The sequence below is a fragment of the Schistocerca piceifrons genome, chromosome 7 (genome assembly GCF_021461385.2).
Source record: "Schistocerca piceifrons isolate TAMUIC-IGC-003096 chromosome 7, iqSchPice1.1, whole genome shotgun sequence".
In the NCBI taxonomy this organism is placed as follows: Eukaryota; Metazoa; Arthropoda; class Insecta; order Orthoptera; family Acrididae; genus Schistocerca; species Schistocerca piceifrons.
The window spans coordinates 453,739,460-453,757,341 of NC_060144.1; the positions used below are offsets into that span (position 1 = coordinate 453,739,460).

The following is a 17,882-nucleotide window of genomic DNA, read 5'->3' on the forward strand; positions in this document are numbered from 1 at the left end:
AAGAATTTATTGAAGCCCTTGCAAGAGGATTCAAAATAAAATCAAACCTGGCATCATATTTCTTTGGATCGGAAATTGAGAGAAAAGAAGATGGATCCATTCAAATCAGTAAGATGTGCTACAGCAAGAAGGTTTTGGAGCACTTTGGCATGAGTGATTGTAGAGTTATTACAACTCCAATTATCAAGGACGATGCCATGGAAGAGAACCTTATCGACACTCAATATCCATGTAGGTGAGCAGTTGGATCCTTGATGTACTTGATGTGTGGGACAAGACCAGACATAGCATATGCTGTAGGAGTAGTATATAGAAGTCAGGAAACTCTGACAGTGTGTGATGTAATAAAGGTAAAAAGAATCTTTTGCTATTAAATAATGCTTAGGTAAAAGATACATTTGACTAGGTGATAAATTAAAAAAGCAGTGAAGACAAAAGCATTCTTGACTGTTATAGCGATGCCAATCATGGAGATGATTTAGAGAATGGATGATACACTTCAGGTGTTCTTTGCTTGTAATCTGGTGCACCTGTCAGCTGGACAAGTAAGCAACAAACTTCAGTTGCAGTCTCTACTAAAGAAGCTGAAGTTACAGCGGCTAGTGAAGCAGCATGAGGAATTGTTTGGATCAAGAGACTTTTAACTGAACTTTGACAACTAAAGGATTTGAAACCTTGCCTACGAGTGGACAGAATCGCAAATTTCACTTTTTTTCAAGAGCAAAAGCAGAAAATCAGCTTGTGGATTTATCAAGAAAATCATTACTTGCTGTTCGACAATGACAGTTGTGCAATTGTGTGTGTGTGTGTGTGTGTGTGTGTGTGTGTGTGTGTGTGTGTGTGTGTGTGTGTGTACTCTTCGCTGCAATGGAAATGATTTTTATCGTTGTTAAGTGTTAAAGTATAGATGTTCAATAACCCACTGTTTTTGAACAAATAAAAACTTGTTATTCCTAAATAATCAAACAAATTACACCAAATAACTGCCATCTGGGTTTGAATTGACACCCCCATAGTTGTCATTCAGTCTCCAACAGCCAAATCTTTATTAAATTTTTCTTTACATTCCACCAGATTCCTAAGTTAGGTGATATTTACTTGTCTGATGCTTGGTGTCATATTCAATTTCAACCACTTGCCTGGTGAGCAGTAGTGTAATGTAGGAAGCCTACAGTTTAGACTTTCTAATGAAAGACAATTCACCACTGTTTATCAATATTAAAGACTGGTAAAATGAGTTTTGCTGAATACAAATTTATTATAGGTTGGACAAAAAAATTGAGGCTGTATCCTGCGAGTGTTTGTGATGGAAGCAAGGGACAGTATGCAGCCGCCGGATGCATCAGTCAACATGCTTAGGTAACAGATAATTTGACTACGTGATAAATTACAAGAAAGGAATCATCATTTATGCAAATGTTGTTCACGTGGAATAAAAGTTTTTAATTTTATACTACACTACTGAATTGTTTCAGCATTTGTCAACAAATTCATTCAAAAACTGTCACACACACACACACACACATAAACTGGCTGCAGCATCATAACATTAAAACAGTAAAGGCCATACATGATTTATTTGTATAGTTTCCACGTGTTTTGCCTGAGTTCTATTGACAACCTAATGTTTGAGGGACCTGCCCCTCCTTTCCAATTTTCCCTAATCATATGTATCTACCAGCAATATGTGGAATTTCATCTCACGAAGGTAAGTACTCACCATCCACTCTTGTCTTCCTCTGTAGAATACAATGAATGAACAGATGACTGAATGAGCGAATTTATGAGAGAACAAAGTGGATGAATATTATGCGCAAGTTATCAAGCAACAAATCCCAGATATATTCAATGTGTGATATCTTAAGAAAACTCGTAGCTGAGACATGAAGTGATACATCTCATCTGCCCTATTAGAATAGATTTCTGAGACAGTGTTGATCGAAGGATATCGCTTCGAGAACTAAAAGTTTTTGGTTGTAGCAGCTGTGTGTAATAGTTTTTGGAAACTGAGATATGGCTGTTGTTGTTGTTGTTGTTGTCTTCAGTCCTGAGACTGGTTTGATGCAGCTCTCGATGCTACTCTATCCTGTGCAAGCTTCTTCATCTCCCAGTACTTACTGCAACCTACATCCTTCTGAATCTGCTTAGTGTATTCATCTCTTGGTCTCCCTCTACGATTTTTACCTGCCACGCTGCCCTCCAATGCTAAATTGGTGATACCTTGATGCCTCAGAACATGTCCTACCAACCGGTCCCTTCTTCTTGTCAAGTTGTGCAACAAACTCCTCTTCTCCCCAATTCTATTCAATACCTCCTCATTAGTTATGTGATCTACCCATCTAATCTTCAGCATTCTTCTGTAGCACCACATTTCGAAAGCTTCTATTCTCTTCTTGTCTAAACTATTTAACGCCCATGTTTCACTTCCATACATGGCTACACTCCATACAAATACTTTCAGAAACGACTCTCTGACACTTAAATCTATACTCGATGTTAACAAATTTCTCTTCTTCAAAAATGCTTTCCTTCCCATTGCCAGTCTACATTTTATATCCTCTCTACTTCGACCATCATCAGTTATTTTGCTCCCCAAATAGCAAAACTCCTTTACTTCTTTAAGTGTCTCATTTCCTAATCTAATTCCCTCAGCATCACCCGACTTAATTCGACTACATTCCATTATCCTCGTTTTGCTTTTGTTGATGTTCATCTTATATCCTCCTTTCAAGACACTGTCCATTCTGTTCAACTGCTCTTCCAAGTGCTTTGCTGTCTCTGACAGAATTACAATGTCATCGGCGAACCTCAGCGTTTTTATTTCTTCTCCATGGACTTTAATACCTACTCTGAATTTTTCTTTTGTTTCCTTTACTGCTTGCTCAATATACAGATTGAATAACATCGGGGACAGGCTACAACCCTGTCTCACTCCCTTCCCAACCACTGCTTCCCTTTCAAGTCCCTCGACTCTTATAACTACCGTCAGGTTTCTGTACAAATTGTAAATAGCCTTTCGCTCCCTGTATTTTACCCCTGCCACCTGCAGAATTTGAAAGAGAGTATTCCAGTTAACATTGTCAAAACCTTTCTTGCCTCACGTGTTCCAACATTTCTATGGAATCCAAACTGATCTTCGCCGAGGTCGGCTTCTACGAGTTTTTCCATTCGTCTGTAAATAATTCATGTTAGTATTTTGCAGCTGTGACTTATTAAACTGATAGTTCGGTAATTTTCACATCTGTGAACACCTGCTTTCTTTGGGATTGGAATTATTATATTCTTTTGAAGTCTGAGGGTATTTGGCCTGTCTCATACATCTTGCTCACCAGATGGTACAGTTTTGTCAGGACTGGCTCTCCCAAGGCCGTCAGCAGTTCCAATGGAATGTTGTCTACTCCCGGGGCCTTGTTTCAACTCAGGTCTTTCAGTGCTCTGTCAAACTCTTCACGCAGTATCGTATCTCCCATTTCATCTTCATCTACATCCTCTTCGATTTCCACAATATTGTCCTCAAGTACATCGCCCTTGTATAGACCCTCTATATACTCCTTCCACCTTTCTGCTTTCCCTTCTTTGCTTAGAACTGGGTTTCCATCTGAGCTCTTGATATTCATACAAGTGGCTCCTTTTCTCCGAAGGTCTCTTTAATTTTCCTGTAGGCAGTATTTATCTTACCCCTAGTGAGATAAGCCTCTACATCCTTACATTTGTCCTCTATCCATCCCTGCTTAGCCATTTTGCACTTCCTGTCGATCTCATTTTTGAGACGTTTGTATTCCTTTTTGCCTGCTTCATTTACTGCATTTTTATATTTTCTCCTTTCATCAATTAAATTCAATATTTCTTCTGTTACCCAAGGATTTCTACTAGCCCTCGTCTTTTTACCTACTTGTTCCTCTGCTGCCTTCACTACTTCATTCCTCAGAGCTACCCATTCTTCTTCTACTGTATTTCTTTCCCCCATTCCTGTCAATTGTTCCCTTATGCTCTCCCTGAAACTCTGTACAACCTCTGGTTTAGTCAGTTTATCCAGGTCCCATCTCCTTAAATTCCCACCTTTTTGCAGTTTCTTCAGTTTTAATTTACAGTTCATAACCAATAGATTGTGGTCAGAGTTCACATTTGCCCCTGGAAACGTCTTACAATTTAAAACCTGGTTCCTAAATCTCTGTCTTACCATTATATAATCTATCTGATACCTTCTAGTATGTCCAGGATTCTTCCACGTATACAACCTTCTTTTATGATTCTTGAACCAAGTGTTAGCTATGATTAAGTTATGCTCTGAGCAAAATTCTACCAGACGGCTTCGTCTTTCATTTCTCTCCCCCAATCCATGTTCACCCACTATGTTTCCTCTCTCCCTTTTCCTACTCTCGAATTCCAGTCACCCATGACTATTAAATTTTCATCTCCCTTCACTACCCGAATAATTTCTTTTATCTCATCATACATTTCATCAATTTCTTCATCATCTGCAGAGCTAGTTGGCACATAAACTTGTACTACTGTAGTAGGTGTGGGCTTCGTGTCTATCTTGGCCACAATAATGCGTTCACTATGCTGTTTGTAGTAGCTTAACCACACTCTTATTTTTTTATTCATTATTAAACCTACTCCTGCATTACCCCTATTTGATTTTGTATTTATAACCCTGTATTCACCTGACCAAAAGTCTTGTTCCTCCTGCCACCGAACTTCACTAATTCCCACTATATCTAACTTCAACCTATCCATTTCCCTTTTTAAATTTTCTAACCTACCTGCCCGATTAAGGGATCTGACATTCCACACTCCGATCCATAGAACGCCAGTTTTCTTTCTCCTGCCCGGAGATCCAAATGGGGGACTATTTTACCTCCAGAATATTTTACCCAAGAGGACACCACCACCATCATTTAACCATACAGTAAAGCTGCATGCCCTCGAGAAAAATTACGGCTGTAGTTTCCCCTTGCTTTCAGCCATTCTCAGTACCAGCACAGCAAGGCCGTTTTGGTTAGTGTTGCAAGGCCAGATCAGTCAATCATCCAGACTGTTGCCCCTGCAACTACTGAAAAGGCCGCTGCCCCTCTTCAGGAACCACACGTTTGTCTGGCCTCTCAACAGATACCCCTCCGTTGTGGTTGCACCTACGGTACGGCCATCTGTATCGCTGATGCATGCTAGCCTCCCCACCAACAGCAAGGTCCATGGTTCATGGGGTAGGGAGATATGGCTAATCTTCATTATAACATCATAGAATACCACAGTGGATACCTATCTGGTACAATGCTGATCAATGTACAGGTAGGAATAATTCTCAAGCTTCAATAATTCAAATGTGCCCACTCTTCACCGCATCTCCGAAATGATATGACATACTGGAAAGGATGCTGACAGCCAGTTGAGCACTAGTAATGTTGATTCATCCCTTGGTTACCATTGTAGTTGAAGAATCGTCTCTAATTTGTTGCCAAGGTTTCACTGCATATGCTAAACGTACACACACACACACACACACACACACACACACACACACACACACAGGTATGTTCATATGTTAAACAGGCATGAGAATATGAGAATGTAATAAATCTTACATCAAGATCGCCGGAAGATGGTGGCTCATCCTCAATAGTGCCGTCTGTGCTGCCCTGTGTATGTACAGGTGCTACTGGAGGGAGGATGGGTGCTGGAGTAGTCAGTGGTGGAGCAACTGGGCCAGGGCCAGTTGACCATGCTGATGATGACCATACAGAGCCAATACAAAGTGAGTTACTTGGTCCCCACGGTGAATATGACTGATCTGTTTTGTTCTTTGCTGTCACAGAAACATCAGAAAACAGAGAATCATTGTGGCTTTCCAATGGCTGTGGTGGTGTATAAAGTGGCTTCCATAATGCATCCATCATCGGCCAAGAGTCTGCTGCAACAACAAAAAAATACAATAATGAAAATATATCAGCAACAATGACATCTAAGCTAGGCACATAATCTCAAAAAAAGTGTTTCAACTGCATGTGATGCAAAAGTTTTACTATTAAACTTCTAAATACCTTTACAACCAATTCACTACAACACATAATTGTTGTTAATAAAGAATAGGGTGCTACTTTACAAATTATGCTCGGGATATAACAGTCAAGCCCATTGTAACTAAGAAACATGAGAACACCATCAACACACTATCCACAAATAAAGAGCACTGCAGGAGACTCCTTCCATGAAAATTATTAGCAATTATAGTAAAGAAAGCAATGCTTGTAACATTTCACTGAAGGACATCATACCTTATACAAATCTGTCAGGAAGAACTTAAGTAACTATGGAAGCCCCAACTATGGTGTACTAGAATATGGTGCATCCAAGTAATGTCATATGCTTTTCGTATATTTAAAAGGAAAGATGCCTATTAAATGCTGTCTACATTGGAAAGTCTGTTGAACAGCCACTTCCATTAAGTTGTGAACATTAAATTGGTATTTTCAATACCTGCACTTGGAATGATTAAGGAGCTTCGTAGTCTTTAGGATCAGTTGACAGCTGACCTGTCACTCCAAAGTCTTTTTATGTAGCTCATTAAAGCAATGCTTCTGGAATTGCTGCAGTACAATTGGGTGCACCCTGTTTTGAGGATGGAGATCAAAAATGTTTAACTCTATGGGAGGAAATTATCACGCCAACCTACTGAACTGAAATTACTATGAGAATTTCCTTTGACTTGGTTCACAGTTATTGCAGGACATTGTGTTGGAGTTACCCACAGCCAGGCACCATATCAGGAGCTTCAGCCATAAGAGATTCCAGTTCTCACGTAGAGATAGAGCCATTATATGACTTAGAACCCTCTCTAATGTCTTAAGGTAGTCGTCAAATGTTGGATCCTGGCTTTCAGTGGCAGTAGCCAATACAAAGTGTGGTGGAATTGTCTGGCCAATATCCGCTGGTGATCTTTTGGGAATATGGTCATTTCAGAATCAGTTCCATAGGTGGTTGACTGCATTTACCAAAAATTTTCCTGATAGCTTCCTAGACTCATGCAGTCTAAGTTGAAGCAGTTGTTGGAGTTCAGGAACAGTTGCCATGGCTTTTTGTTGTTCTCTTTCATAAGGTGGCAAGCTTTGGCCATTATGGCCCAGAAGGCTGCAAAGTTTTCTGGTGTTGGTCGGGGTTTAGACCATTGTAGGACTACATACCTGACCCTGCTCTACCAGAGGATGGTTTCCATCTTGCCAGCTTCCTTATTAGACTCTGTTCTGCTTGGTAGATGGATCAAGACGGTGCAGTGATCAATGGATTGAAGGTCGTCACAAACTTTCCATTGAAGAAAATCTGGATGGACTGACGAGCATAATAATTTGTCTATTGGTCAGGGCCACTTTGTAGCAGTGGTGAAGCATATTTCATCAATAGTGTTACGATACACAGTTCCTTGTGCATGATGATGATCTCAGCAACTCAACACATGCATCAAGTAAAGGACAAGCTCCATAGCACAATGAGTGCACTGAAGTCTGCAGTAGGTAAAATAGTTTGTGGAGTTCATTGACGTAGACACGTGGGGACAATGAAGGGACCCAACCCGCCCTCCCCCCACAGCCAATAAGCTTTTTTGGTGTGTAAAGTCACTAATGTTGAAATATGGCAATTAGTTTAATGAAAATGTGATTAAATTTGCCTGTTGAACACTTACAGTATCTGTAAGTGGCAGCAGCGAGAAGCGGCATATGTCTAAAAGTTGTTGATGCTAAGTTGAGGTCACGATTAGAAGACACTCACATCAGCATCTCGGGCAGTGATGTCGCATTCTGGCCTGAGATGGTGGAGTCGGCAGTCATGTGTCCGTGAGAAACCTTTTACTGCTTGTGTAGTCTTTCCATTTTACATACTTTTTGGCAGTCATATTAAGTTGTATTCAGGTGTGAATAAGTATGTTAACTTAGAAGCTCTGAAGCTCAGTAATGGATAATTATATCAAAAAAAGTTTCAAGGTTCCCCGAGAACATCATCTTCAGAACATATGGTAAATATTTCGGCAGTTCATCTCAAATAGAAATTATAATAGTGGCTGTAACCACAATTGGTATTTTTTGTAAACAAAAATCATTGTTTTTTTGTGTATCTTGATAATGGATACAGATTTTCGATAGCAGGAAAACAGCATTTGTATATGATTGTCTATGGAACGTGCAGTTAAAATCTGAGCTATTTGCTATTGTTTGTTATGTAGATAATTGTGACTCATAGTGCAAAAACAGCTAAAATGGTATTTGCTGTTTTCTGCATTAAGTACAGCAATTCTGAACATCTGGATCTAGGTAAAGGATAACAATATTGCAAAAATTTCAACGATCCACGAGAATAACATTTTAAGAACATTTGGTAAATACTTTGTCGCTGTGCCATCAACAGAAATTATAGGAGGGGCCATCCCTACAACTGCAATTTTTCTCACAAACAAACAGTGCTTTATAAGGCACCTAATGCCTATCTAGATCACATCTAACACTCAATTTGCCTGGCCTGGAGCTTGTTTAAATATTGACCCTGTACCGCAGGACAGCTACAGTATGCCCCTTCTTCCGATAAGTATACAAGTGTCGTTAGGCCATGGTGGTTATGGGGTTATGTGCTATCCCTTAAAAAAACCATACTTGTAAATACCTGCTTGTAATGTCCTTTTAAATGACTTAGAAACTAACAGCAATGCTCCAGAAGACAGACCCTATAGGGTAAAAACATTTTAAGAATGGAAATGTGACTTTACAGGCCTTTTAAAATATAGAATAATGTTTGCAAGCAAATGGAAAATGTTTCATTACGCACTTAATTATCATGGGCAATCAACAAGTTTCTGTTTGAAGACTGTACACAGTCCAGAATTGGTATGCCAATCAGGCAAAATCACCTTGAGCACTGAAGCAACATCCCACCGATGCACCAGGTTAAAGACACCCATGTGGTAAGTCACCATGTCATGCTGCATGAAGAAGTCCATAAATGCCTACTGTACATCCCCATCCAACATGAATCGTCAACCTGTCGGAGCCTTTTTTTAAGGGCTGAAGGCTGATAACTGATGGAGAGATCAGGACTACAGGGCATGTGCTTGAGTGTCTCCTGCTTCAGTTGGTGCTGTTTGTAATGGATGAGGCTGGCCTCCCAGATTGACTGGCATCTTATGTCGAGTTGCAGCCAGCATGGAAATTTGTGCACCATTAAATAATGATGGTTTTCAAAAGACATGGATGTTGTTCTTTCTCCGATGGGTGTCTACCGGTGTTTGTCCTTCGGGAGCCAAGAAAAGAATACCGGGACGGTGGTCCTTTTTGGACGCATTCCGTAATAATGTAACCATAGTTTAAGGTTTTGCATTTACTGCACGCACATTGGAAAGACACAAATGCCACACTAATCCCGCCTACATCTCGTGCTTGTGTACCGGTATCGGAGTCATAGTATGTTGCATATACTCTGCAGCAACGCCCTCAAACAGAAACTTTTTGGTCGTCCTTTATACACGGACATAATTAATATGCCCACAGGACCTGCTGTGTGGGAGAAGAGGGAAGGCCACAAAGCTGTTCTATTTATCATACCTATATACGAATGTATAATTTTGCTTTCGATTAATATTTCATTTTGGCAATAGTTTGAAAGGGCTGCCGAACCTTTCCCTCAAATGCAACGTCTACAAATTATGCCAAAAAGCATGCAGTTTCGAGGGTATTTTCATATCATGACCACCTAGATAAAAAGCAAAATTTGATAACATGATCAAGTAAACTGATAACAGTTGAATATGGCAAAATCACATAAATGCAGTACAGTGGACGTTATTTTTCAGCCATAAGCCAATAGTATTATAGCTTGTTCTACTTTTTTGTGTGACCTCAGTGGAGAGCAGGGGTATGGTATGCACTATGGCGTGTTGTGGTGAGAGAAATGTTGGGGATTGAAATCCCCCACAGTGCTGAAGTCATTTACAGCTCACACTGAAATCTGACCACTTGCTGTGATGGAAATGATGCAAGGAAATAGCAAGGTCTCATGAAAGCAAGTTACAGCTACATTCATGTTCACATGTAGTACTTATTTGTAGCTATCTTTCACTGATGTCTGACCATTTGCTGTGATGGAAATGACGCTAGGATGCAGCAAGGACTAGTGACAGTGCATTACAGTGACGTTCAAGTACACATGTGGTACTTATTTGTAGTTATGAACGTGAAATGAAATTAAATAAATGCCACAGCACAATGTAAATAGTTCACTGTGTCATGACTAATCCAGTGCCACTTAATGTCAGCTCATGTAGACTGGCAAGCACCATGGCAAGTGTCATCAAAACTTTCAAACTCTACTGATGAATACCAACCAATACAAGGGGGCACTGCTTCAAGAAACATTGGACAAGTTATATATCTCGTTTTCCACATTTTAGGGGTTGGAGAACTGTTTCTTGCTCCTGACAAGTAGACTGCTCTGCAAAGCAACCTGATAAGGCAAGTCAATAATATTCCCGCACAATTCGCTTATCAAACAGGTCAGCATATTTGGAGGGGTTGGGGGGGACATGTTTTTACCCTTATCTTCACTCCTAATGGAAGTAGGTTGTTATAAACCTAACAGTGCTGATAGGAAGTTTAATGTTTGTGTGCCAAATTTGGCTGAACTCTGTCCAGGGGTTTGGGAAGATATCCCAATCTTCTAAATTCATCTGTAGAACAATACACTTAGTATGAGTGACGTCAATACGTATTACAACAGTGCTTTCATTTCCATTCATTGTATTAAAATTTCCAGCCTACGAGGGGCGTTTGAAAAGTCTATGCAAAAATAAAGACTACTTATGTGTTTGGGGTAACCCTTTTTTATTTTTCGACATAGTCTCCTTTTAGACTTATACACATCATTCAACACCGTTCTCATTTGTTGATCCCTTCCAAATAATAGGAATTGCCCAAGTCTGCAAAATAGCTATTAGCTGCTGCAATCACATCCTCGTTTGAATAAAATCTTTGTCCCGCCAGCCATTTCTTCTAGTTGGGGAACAAATAGTAGTCTGAGGGAGCCAAGTCTGGAGAATCCTATTTCCATTAATTTTGCGACCACAACTGCTGAGGTGCGTGCTGGTGCATTGTCGTGATGGAAAAGGACTTTTTTTGCGGTCCAATCACCAGCGATTTTCTTGCAGCTCGGTTTACAAACGGTCCAATAACGATGCATAATATGCACCTGTAATAGTTTTACTCTTTTTCCAGATAGTCAATGAGGACTATCCCTTGCGAATCCCAAAAGACAGTCACCATAACCTTTCTGGCAGAAGGAATGGTCTTTGCCTTTTTGGTGCAGATTCTGTCTTGGTAACACATTGTTTAGATTGTTGTTTGGTCTCAGGAGTATAGTAATGTAACTATGTTTCATCCACAGTGACGAAACGATGCTTAAAGTCCTGCAGATTCTTCCTGAACAGCTGCAAACCATCCTTGCAACACTTCACATGATTCCGTTTTTGGTCATGCGTGAGCAGTCGCGGAACCCATCTTGCAGATAGCTTACTCATGTCCAAATGTTCATGCAAAATATTATGTACCCATTCATTCGAGATGCCCACAGCACGGGCAACCTCATGCACCGTAACTCTTCTGTCATCCATCACCATAGCAGGGATTTTATCAATAATTTCTGGACCTGTAACCTCCACAGGGTGTCCAGAACGTTCAGCATCACTTGTGCCCATACGGCCAATCCGAACATTTTGAAACCACTTATAAACTGTTCTAATCGAAGGTGCAGAGTCACCATAATGTTTATCAAGCTTCTCTTTAGTCTCCTGAGGCGTTTTTCCTTTCATAAAGTAATGTTTAATCAGCACACGAAATTCTTTTTCATCCATTTTTGACAATGACTCGACTTCCTTGATTCACACAAATGCCAAACCGGTGGTGCCATCTCTCGGACTTTGCATGGACTTTTCAAACGCCCTTCGTAGATGCAACCTGTGTTGCAATTCTAAACACTGAAAAAGTACCTGATTGTTCAGCTGCTAATATCTTGGGATATTGATATGAATAAAGATCTTGTACTTGAACAGAACTGAAAAAACTCCCCCCCCCCCCCTGCCCCCCCTCACCCAAAGAAATAAATTATCCATGTCCCTGGCGGAGTTGTATTGTGAGACTGGCAAAGCCTCACAGTCTAATGGCTCTTGTGATGGTAAGTACAGACAGCAGTTTGTTCTCCAGTGTGGCACATAAATTACAATAGTACCTGTTTGCAGATCTGTAGCCAAGGAGACAGTAGAGTAGTAGTATGTGATATCAGCCAACACAAACATTCACATGTGCCCATCCCCAGCAATATCACCCTTTTAGTGCAGGGGAATGATTAAGTTTTAAAACATATTTCTTGCAAACACAAGCAAAGGGGGACTTACCCATGCCAGCAGTGGTTTCATGGTTTCCTAAAGCTTATTAGTCTATAGAGATGGTAGAAATGTCATCAGATTTGTCAGCCTACTGTGCAGATGTGAACAAATAATAAGTAGAGATTTTATTAACTGTTCAGATGTGCATGTTTTCACACTTGTATCATTGACCACTACGTCAATGTGCTAAACTTCTTACTGGCTTCTTCACTATAGTTTTAAATTATGCCAAAAACATGGATGGCTGCTACGCTTTACATGCCTTTCTTGCTTAATCATATGGTAGACAAGTTACCACTTTCATTTCCCAGATATTCATCATATCTAATCCTGACTCCAGACACTGGCTTTCACCACAGTTAGCAGCTGATGATGGCAATATACATGATGTGCTAGGTTTTCAGATGGCCTTCCCACAATTTGTGCAACTTACTTAGTCCTTATAAGGCATAACAATGTGTCTGAATACTGGCATCAGAAAACCTTAAAGAGTACAGTATGTTGGGCTACACTTTTAAACAGCTACACTCTGCCATGATGTATCTGTAGGGGAAGAATGATTTTGTTAAAGGTGAACACATGAGTGATTGTCTTCTGCAGTTAACCATTACCTTTTTACAATATATTTTATATGTCAGTCACTCTATTACCTGCTTATTCTTCATTTAATTCACCAGTGCTGTAAGTTTGTTGCCGTATTTACCTGATTATAAGATGATTCCCTTTTTGAAGAGGTGCTGTGAGAAAATTTTATTTTTAACATATTCTAACCAATCAAAATTACAAACTGTTTCACTGCTATAAAGGATATGTCTAACAAAAGTTGACATTACACCTATTCTAAACTTATGCCTTTTATTGATTGTCTTTATTTTGACATTACAGGGAGAAATAAACAAAAAGAAATGGTTTGCATTAATTTTTGTCTTCACTTCCTTCTTTGTGTACTATCTAAGCCAGTTTTCTGTGTTACTACAATTTTTAATCATCATATTCATCACCACCAATGGTGTCATTATCTGGGATGATTGTTTCCCCTAACCAATGAGAGGTGAGAAATGGGGCAGTGTATTCCTGTATACAAGCAGCAATGAAAATTATACACTAGGTTGTCACAATGGTTAGGGTGGGAACTCACAGAAATTATTGCAAGTGAAATGAGCAGAAATGAAATTTATAATCTCGGCTGTCACAAATATTTTACTGTTTCTTCCAAATATGTTGAGATGTCTAACATCGTGCTTACAATGGGACAGGAGAATGTAGCTGTTTATTCCGAATACACAGAGGATTTCGTGTCTATACTAAGGTGAGAATGTGACAACATTTTCCTTCATTTCCTCCCAAACACGTGATCTGCCCACTGCTCTCTCATTGCCTGCATAGAACCAGCAGCTGACACAACCCCCTTCCATTTCTGTCATATTTCCTGGTGACCATTGGCAACATTGCTGAATGTAACACATTAGTATCTCACTGGTCCCTATCAAGACTTCTACAGCTTTCTGCAGGAATGTATACTACTGTACAGTATTTGTCCAACTTTAAAGTCAATTCAGTTCCTACTACAAACGAGAAAGCAGGTTACAGAAAAAAGATTTAGTTGTGATCTTTTTTTCATCATCTGTATGAAAATAGCAACTTCTTTTTTTTTTTTTTTTACTGATGTACGATACTAGCGAAACTGGCAATACTTCGCAACTGGTAAATATTTATGTGAATTTGAATATATGTCCTTATCTCCTTCTGCCCGTCTCCTCCTCCTCCCCCCTCTCTCTATCTCCCTTCCTCTCCTGCCTCTCTCTGTCCAATCTTTGATTGGGAATTGAAGTTGCTTAAAATTAATGCGAAAATCAGTTTGGATCACTGGTATACAGGGCATGAGAGATCTCTCCTGCTGCTGGATCTGCGAGTGTGAGGATATTGCCTTCAATAGAAGTATTTCGCATAGTTTCAATCAGCAAACAGGTGGTATTACGAAGTTATAGACAATTCAAATTCCATACTAGTATTCAAATAGTAAGCCAATAAGCTATACATAAATATTTCTGTTTTCTGTTAAACCAACTGTTAGGAAGAAAACAAACCAGCACAGAGCTAAAGTAGAAACGATATATTTGGGAGAAACGATTTGTGTAATGTTTTAAATATCCTGCTATCGGAGGTAAAACTGACTATGAGAAAGAAAACAAAACCACACATTTTCAGAGCAAACCATGGCACAGCATTTTCTTTCTCACAGTCAGTTTTAACAGAAAATCTGTACACAATTGTTTACAACAATATTTTGCCTATATCCTTCTGAATATTTATCACAGTACAGTACCGTGTATGACACTTATATAGTTATAAATTAAATATATGAAAAATAGTATTTGGGGCGCACAACTTCAACGGTTATTAGCGCCCAGACTACGTTAGGAATGCACCATGAGTCACAAGTTTAAAACAGCAACGAAATGGAAAACACGATAAAAGACAGACTGACAGGCATAGGATTAAAAAAACAGCATAATCAAATGTCCTTCGAGAGGGTTGTTAAGTTGATAAAATGAAGAACGCGAGCAGCTGCTCGTGGGTCATCCGCTAAAATGGCATCGAGAGTACATGGCAGGCCAAGATCAAGACGCAGTGTGTTAAAATCCGGACAAGACGTTAAAATGTGGCGGACCGTCAGCAATTGACCACATGGGCAGAATGGTGCCGGCGCAGCCGTCAGCAGATGGCGATGGCTGAACCAGCAGTGTCCAATTCGTAACCGGGCCAAAACTACCTCCTCCCGCCGAGAAGGGCGTGAGGAGGACGTCCAAGCCGCGGGAAGAGGTTTCAAGGCCCGAAGCTTGTTGTCTCTAAGTGCAGCCCAATCGGCACGCCACAGTGATAAAATGCGCCGACAAATGACCCTGCTACAATCTGACGACGGGACACAACAAGAAGCTGTCCGAGGCTGGAGGACCGCAGCCTCGGCCGCGGCATCTGCAGCTTCGTTCCCAGGGATACCGACATGGCCAGGAACCCACATAAAGCTAACCTGAAAACCGACATCCACCAGCTGCTGAAGAGAGCGTTGGATCCGGTGCACGAAAGGGTGAACCGGGTACGGATCACTGAGGCTCTGGATGGCGCTCAGGGAATCGGAGCAGATGACATAAGCAGAATGTCGGTGGCGGCAGATGTAAAGAACAGCCTGGTAGAGGGCAAAGAGCTCAGCTGTGAAGACCGAACAATGGCCATGGAGCCGGTATTTGAAACTTTGTGCCCCCGACAATAAAAGAACACCCGACCCCGTCATTGGTCTTAGAGCCATCTGTATAAATGAAGGTCATATTAATGAACTTCGAACGAAGTTCGACAAAACGGGAGTGGTAGACCGAACCGGGGGTAACCTCCTTTGGGAACGAGCTGAGGTCAAGGTGAACGCGAACCTGAGCCTGGAGCCAAGGTGGCATGTGGCTCTCACCCACGCTAAAGGTTGCAGGGAGTGAAAAATTAAGGTGTTGAAGGAGGCGACGAAAGCGAACTCCAGGGGGCAGCAGGGCAGAGACATACAACCCGTATTCACGGTCGAGAGAGTCGTCAAAAAAGGAACGATAAGACGGGTGGTCAGGCATTGACAGTAGCCAACAGGCATACCGACATAGCAGTATATCGCGCCGGTAGGTGAGTGGCAATTCACCAGCATCAGCATGAAGACTCTCGACGGGACTAGTATAAAACGCTCCGATCGCAAGTCGTAAACCCCGATGTTGTATGGAGTTGAGGCGGCGTAAGATGGATGGCCGTGCAGAGGAGTATACGAAGCTCCCATAATCCAGCTTGGAGCGGACGATCGACCGATATAGACGAAGTAGGACGGTTCGATCCGCTCCCCACGACATACCATTGAGAACACGGAGGACATTTAGAGAACGGGTACAACGGGGCAGCCAAATATGATACATGTGGAGACCAGCTAAGTTTCCTGTCAAATGTAAGACCTAAAAATTTTGTTGTCTCCACGAATGGGAGAGCAACGGGACCGAGTCGTAAGGACGGTGGGAGAAACTCTTTGTAGCGCCAGAAGTTAATACAGACCGTCTTCTCGGCAGAAAAACGGAAGCCATTGGCGACACTCCAGGAGTAAAGACGGTCAAGAGAACGCTGAAGACAGCGCTCCAGGAAACATGTACGCTGCGCGCTGCAATAGATGGTAAAATCGTCCACGAAAAGGGAGCCTGTTACATCAGCTGGGAGGCAATCCATTATTGGATTGATCGCTATGGCGAAGAGAGCGACGCTCAAAACTGAGCCCTGTGGCACCCCATTCTCCTGGCGAAAGGTGTCCGACAGGACAGAACCCACACGTACCCTGAACTGTCGATCCATTAAAAAGGAACGAATAAAAAGAGGGAGGCGACTGCAAAGGCCCCATGTATGCATGGTGCGGAGAATGCCCGCCTCCAACAGGTGTCGTAAGCCTTCTCCAAATCAAAGAACACAGCCGCGGTCGGGCGCTTCCGCAAGAAGTTATTCATAATGAAGGTCGATAAGGTAACCAGGTGGTCAACAGCAGAGCGGCGCCTACGAAATCCACATTGTACATTAGTAAGTAGGCGTCGAGACTCGAGCAGCCAGACCAAACGAGAGTGAACCATTCGCTCCATCACTTTACAGACACAGCTGGTAAGCGAGATGGGTCAATAACTGGAAGGCAAGTGCTTGTCCTTCCCCGGCTTAGGGATCGGGACAACAATAGACTCGCGCCAGCATGCGGGAACATGTCCCTCAATCCAGATGCGATTGTAAGTACGAAGAAGAAAACCTTTACCTGCAGGAGAAAGGCTCTTCAGCATCTGAATATGAATAGAATCAGGCCCTGGAGCGGAGGACCGTGACCGGCCAAGTGCGTTTTCGAGTTCCTGCATGGTGAATGGGGCATTATAACTTTCACGATTCGACGAGCGGAAGTTAGGTGGCCTAGCCTCCTCTGCCTGTTTGCGGGGGAGGAAGGCAGGGTGGTAATGAGCGGAGCTCGAAACCTCTGCGAAAAAGCGGCCAAAGGCATTGGAGACATCCTCAGGGGCCACAAGAACAATCATTCGCGACCGTCAAGCCAGAAACTGGTGAGTGGACCTTAGTGCCAGATAGCCGGCGCAGGCTACCCCAGACAACAGAAGAAGGAGTAAAACTGTTGAAGGTGCTTGTGAAAGCAGCCCAGCTGGCTTTCTTGCTTTCTTTAATAATACGACAACACTGTGCACATAATCGTTTATAATTGATACAATTCGCCACTGTAGGGTGGCGTTTAAAGGTGCGTAAAGCACGTCGACGAGCACGTAAAGCGTCTCTACATGCTGCGGTCCACCAGGGACCGGTACGCGACATGGAGAAGAAGTAGGGTGAGGGATGGAATATTCAGCAGCAGTGAGAATGACTTCCGTGAGGTGTGCGACCTGACGATCGCAGCTTGTGAAGGTTCGATCCTGAA

At 41.7% G+C, this 17,882-nt stretch overlaps 1 protein-coding gene across 3 annotated transcripts in view; it reads right to left on the bottom strand.

Annotated features, from left to right (window-relative positions):
- The window catches only part of LOC124804646 (transmembrane protein 131), a 382,072-nt gene that overhangs the window by 14,958 nt on the left and 349,232 nt on the right, over positions 1-17,882 (bottom strand). For 2 of the 3 annotated variants that reach the window (XM_047264868.1, XM_047264867.1), the window contains exon 24: positions 5,586-5,911. In XM_047264868.1, the coding sequence (XP_047120824.1) occupies positions 5,586-5,911 (326 nt within the window). The remainder of the gene's footprint in view (positions 1-5,585; positions 5,912-17,882) is intronic. The other variant, XM_047264869.1, reaches the window with a different exon arrangement.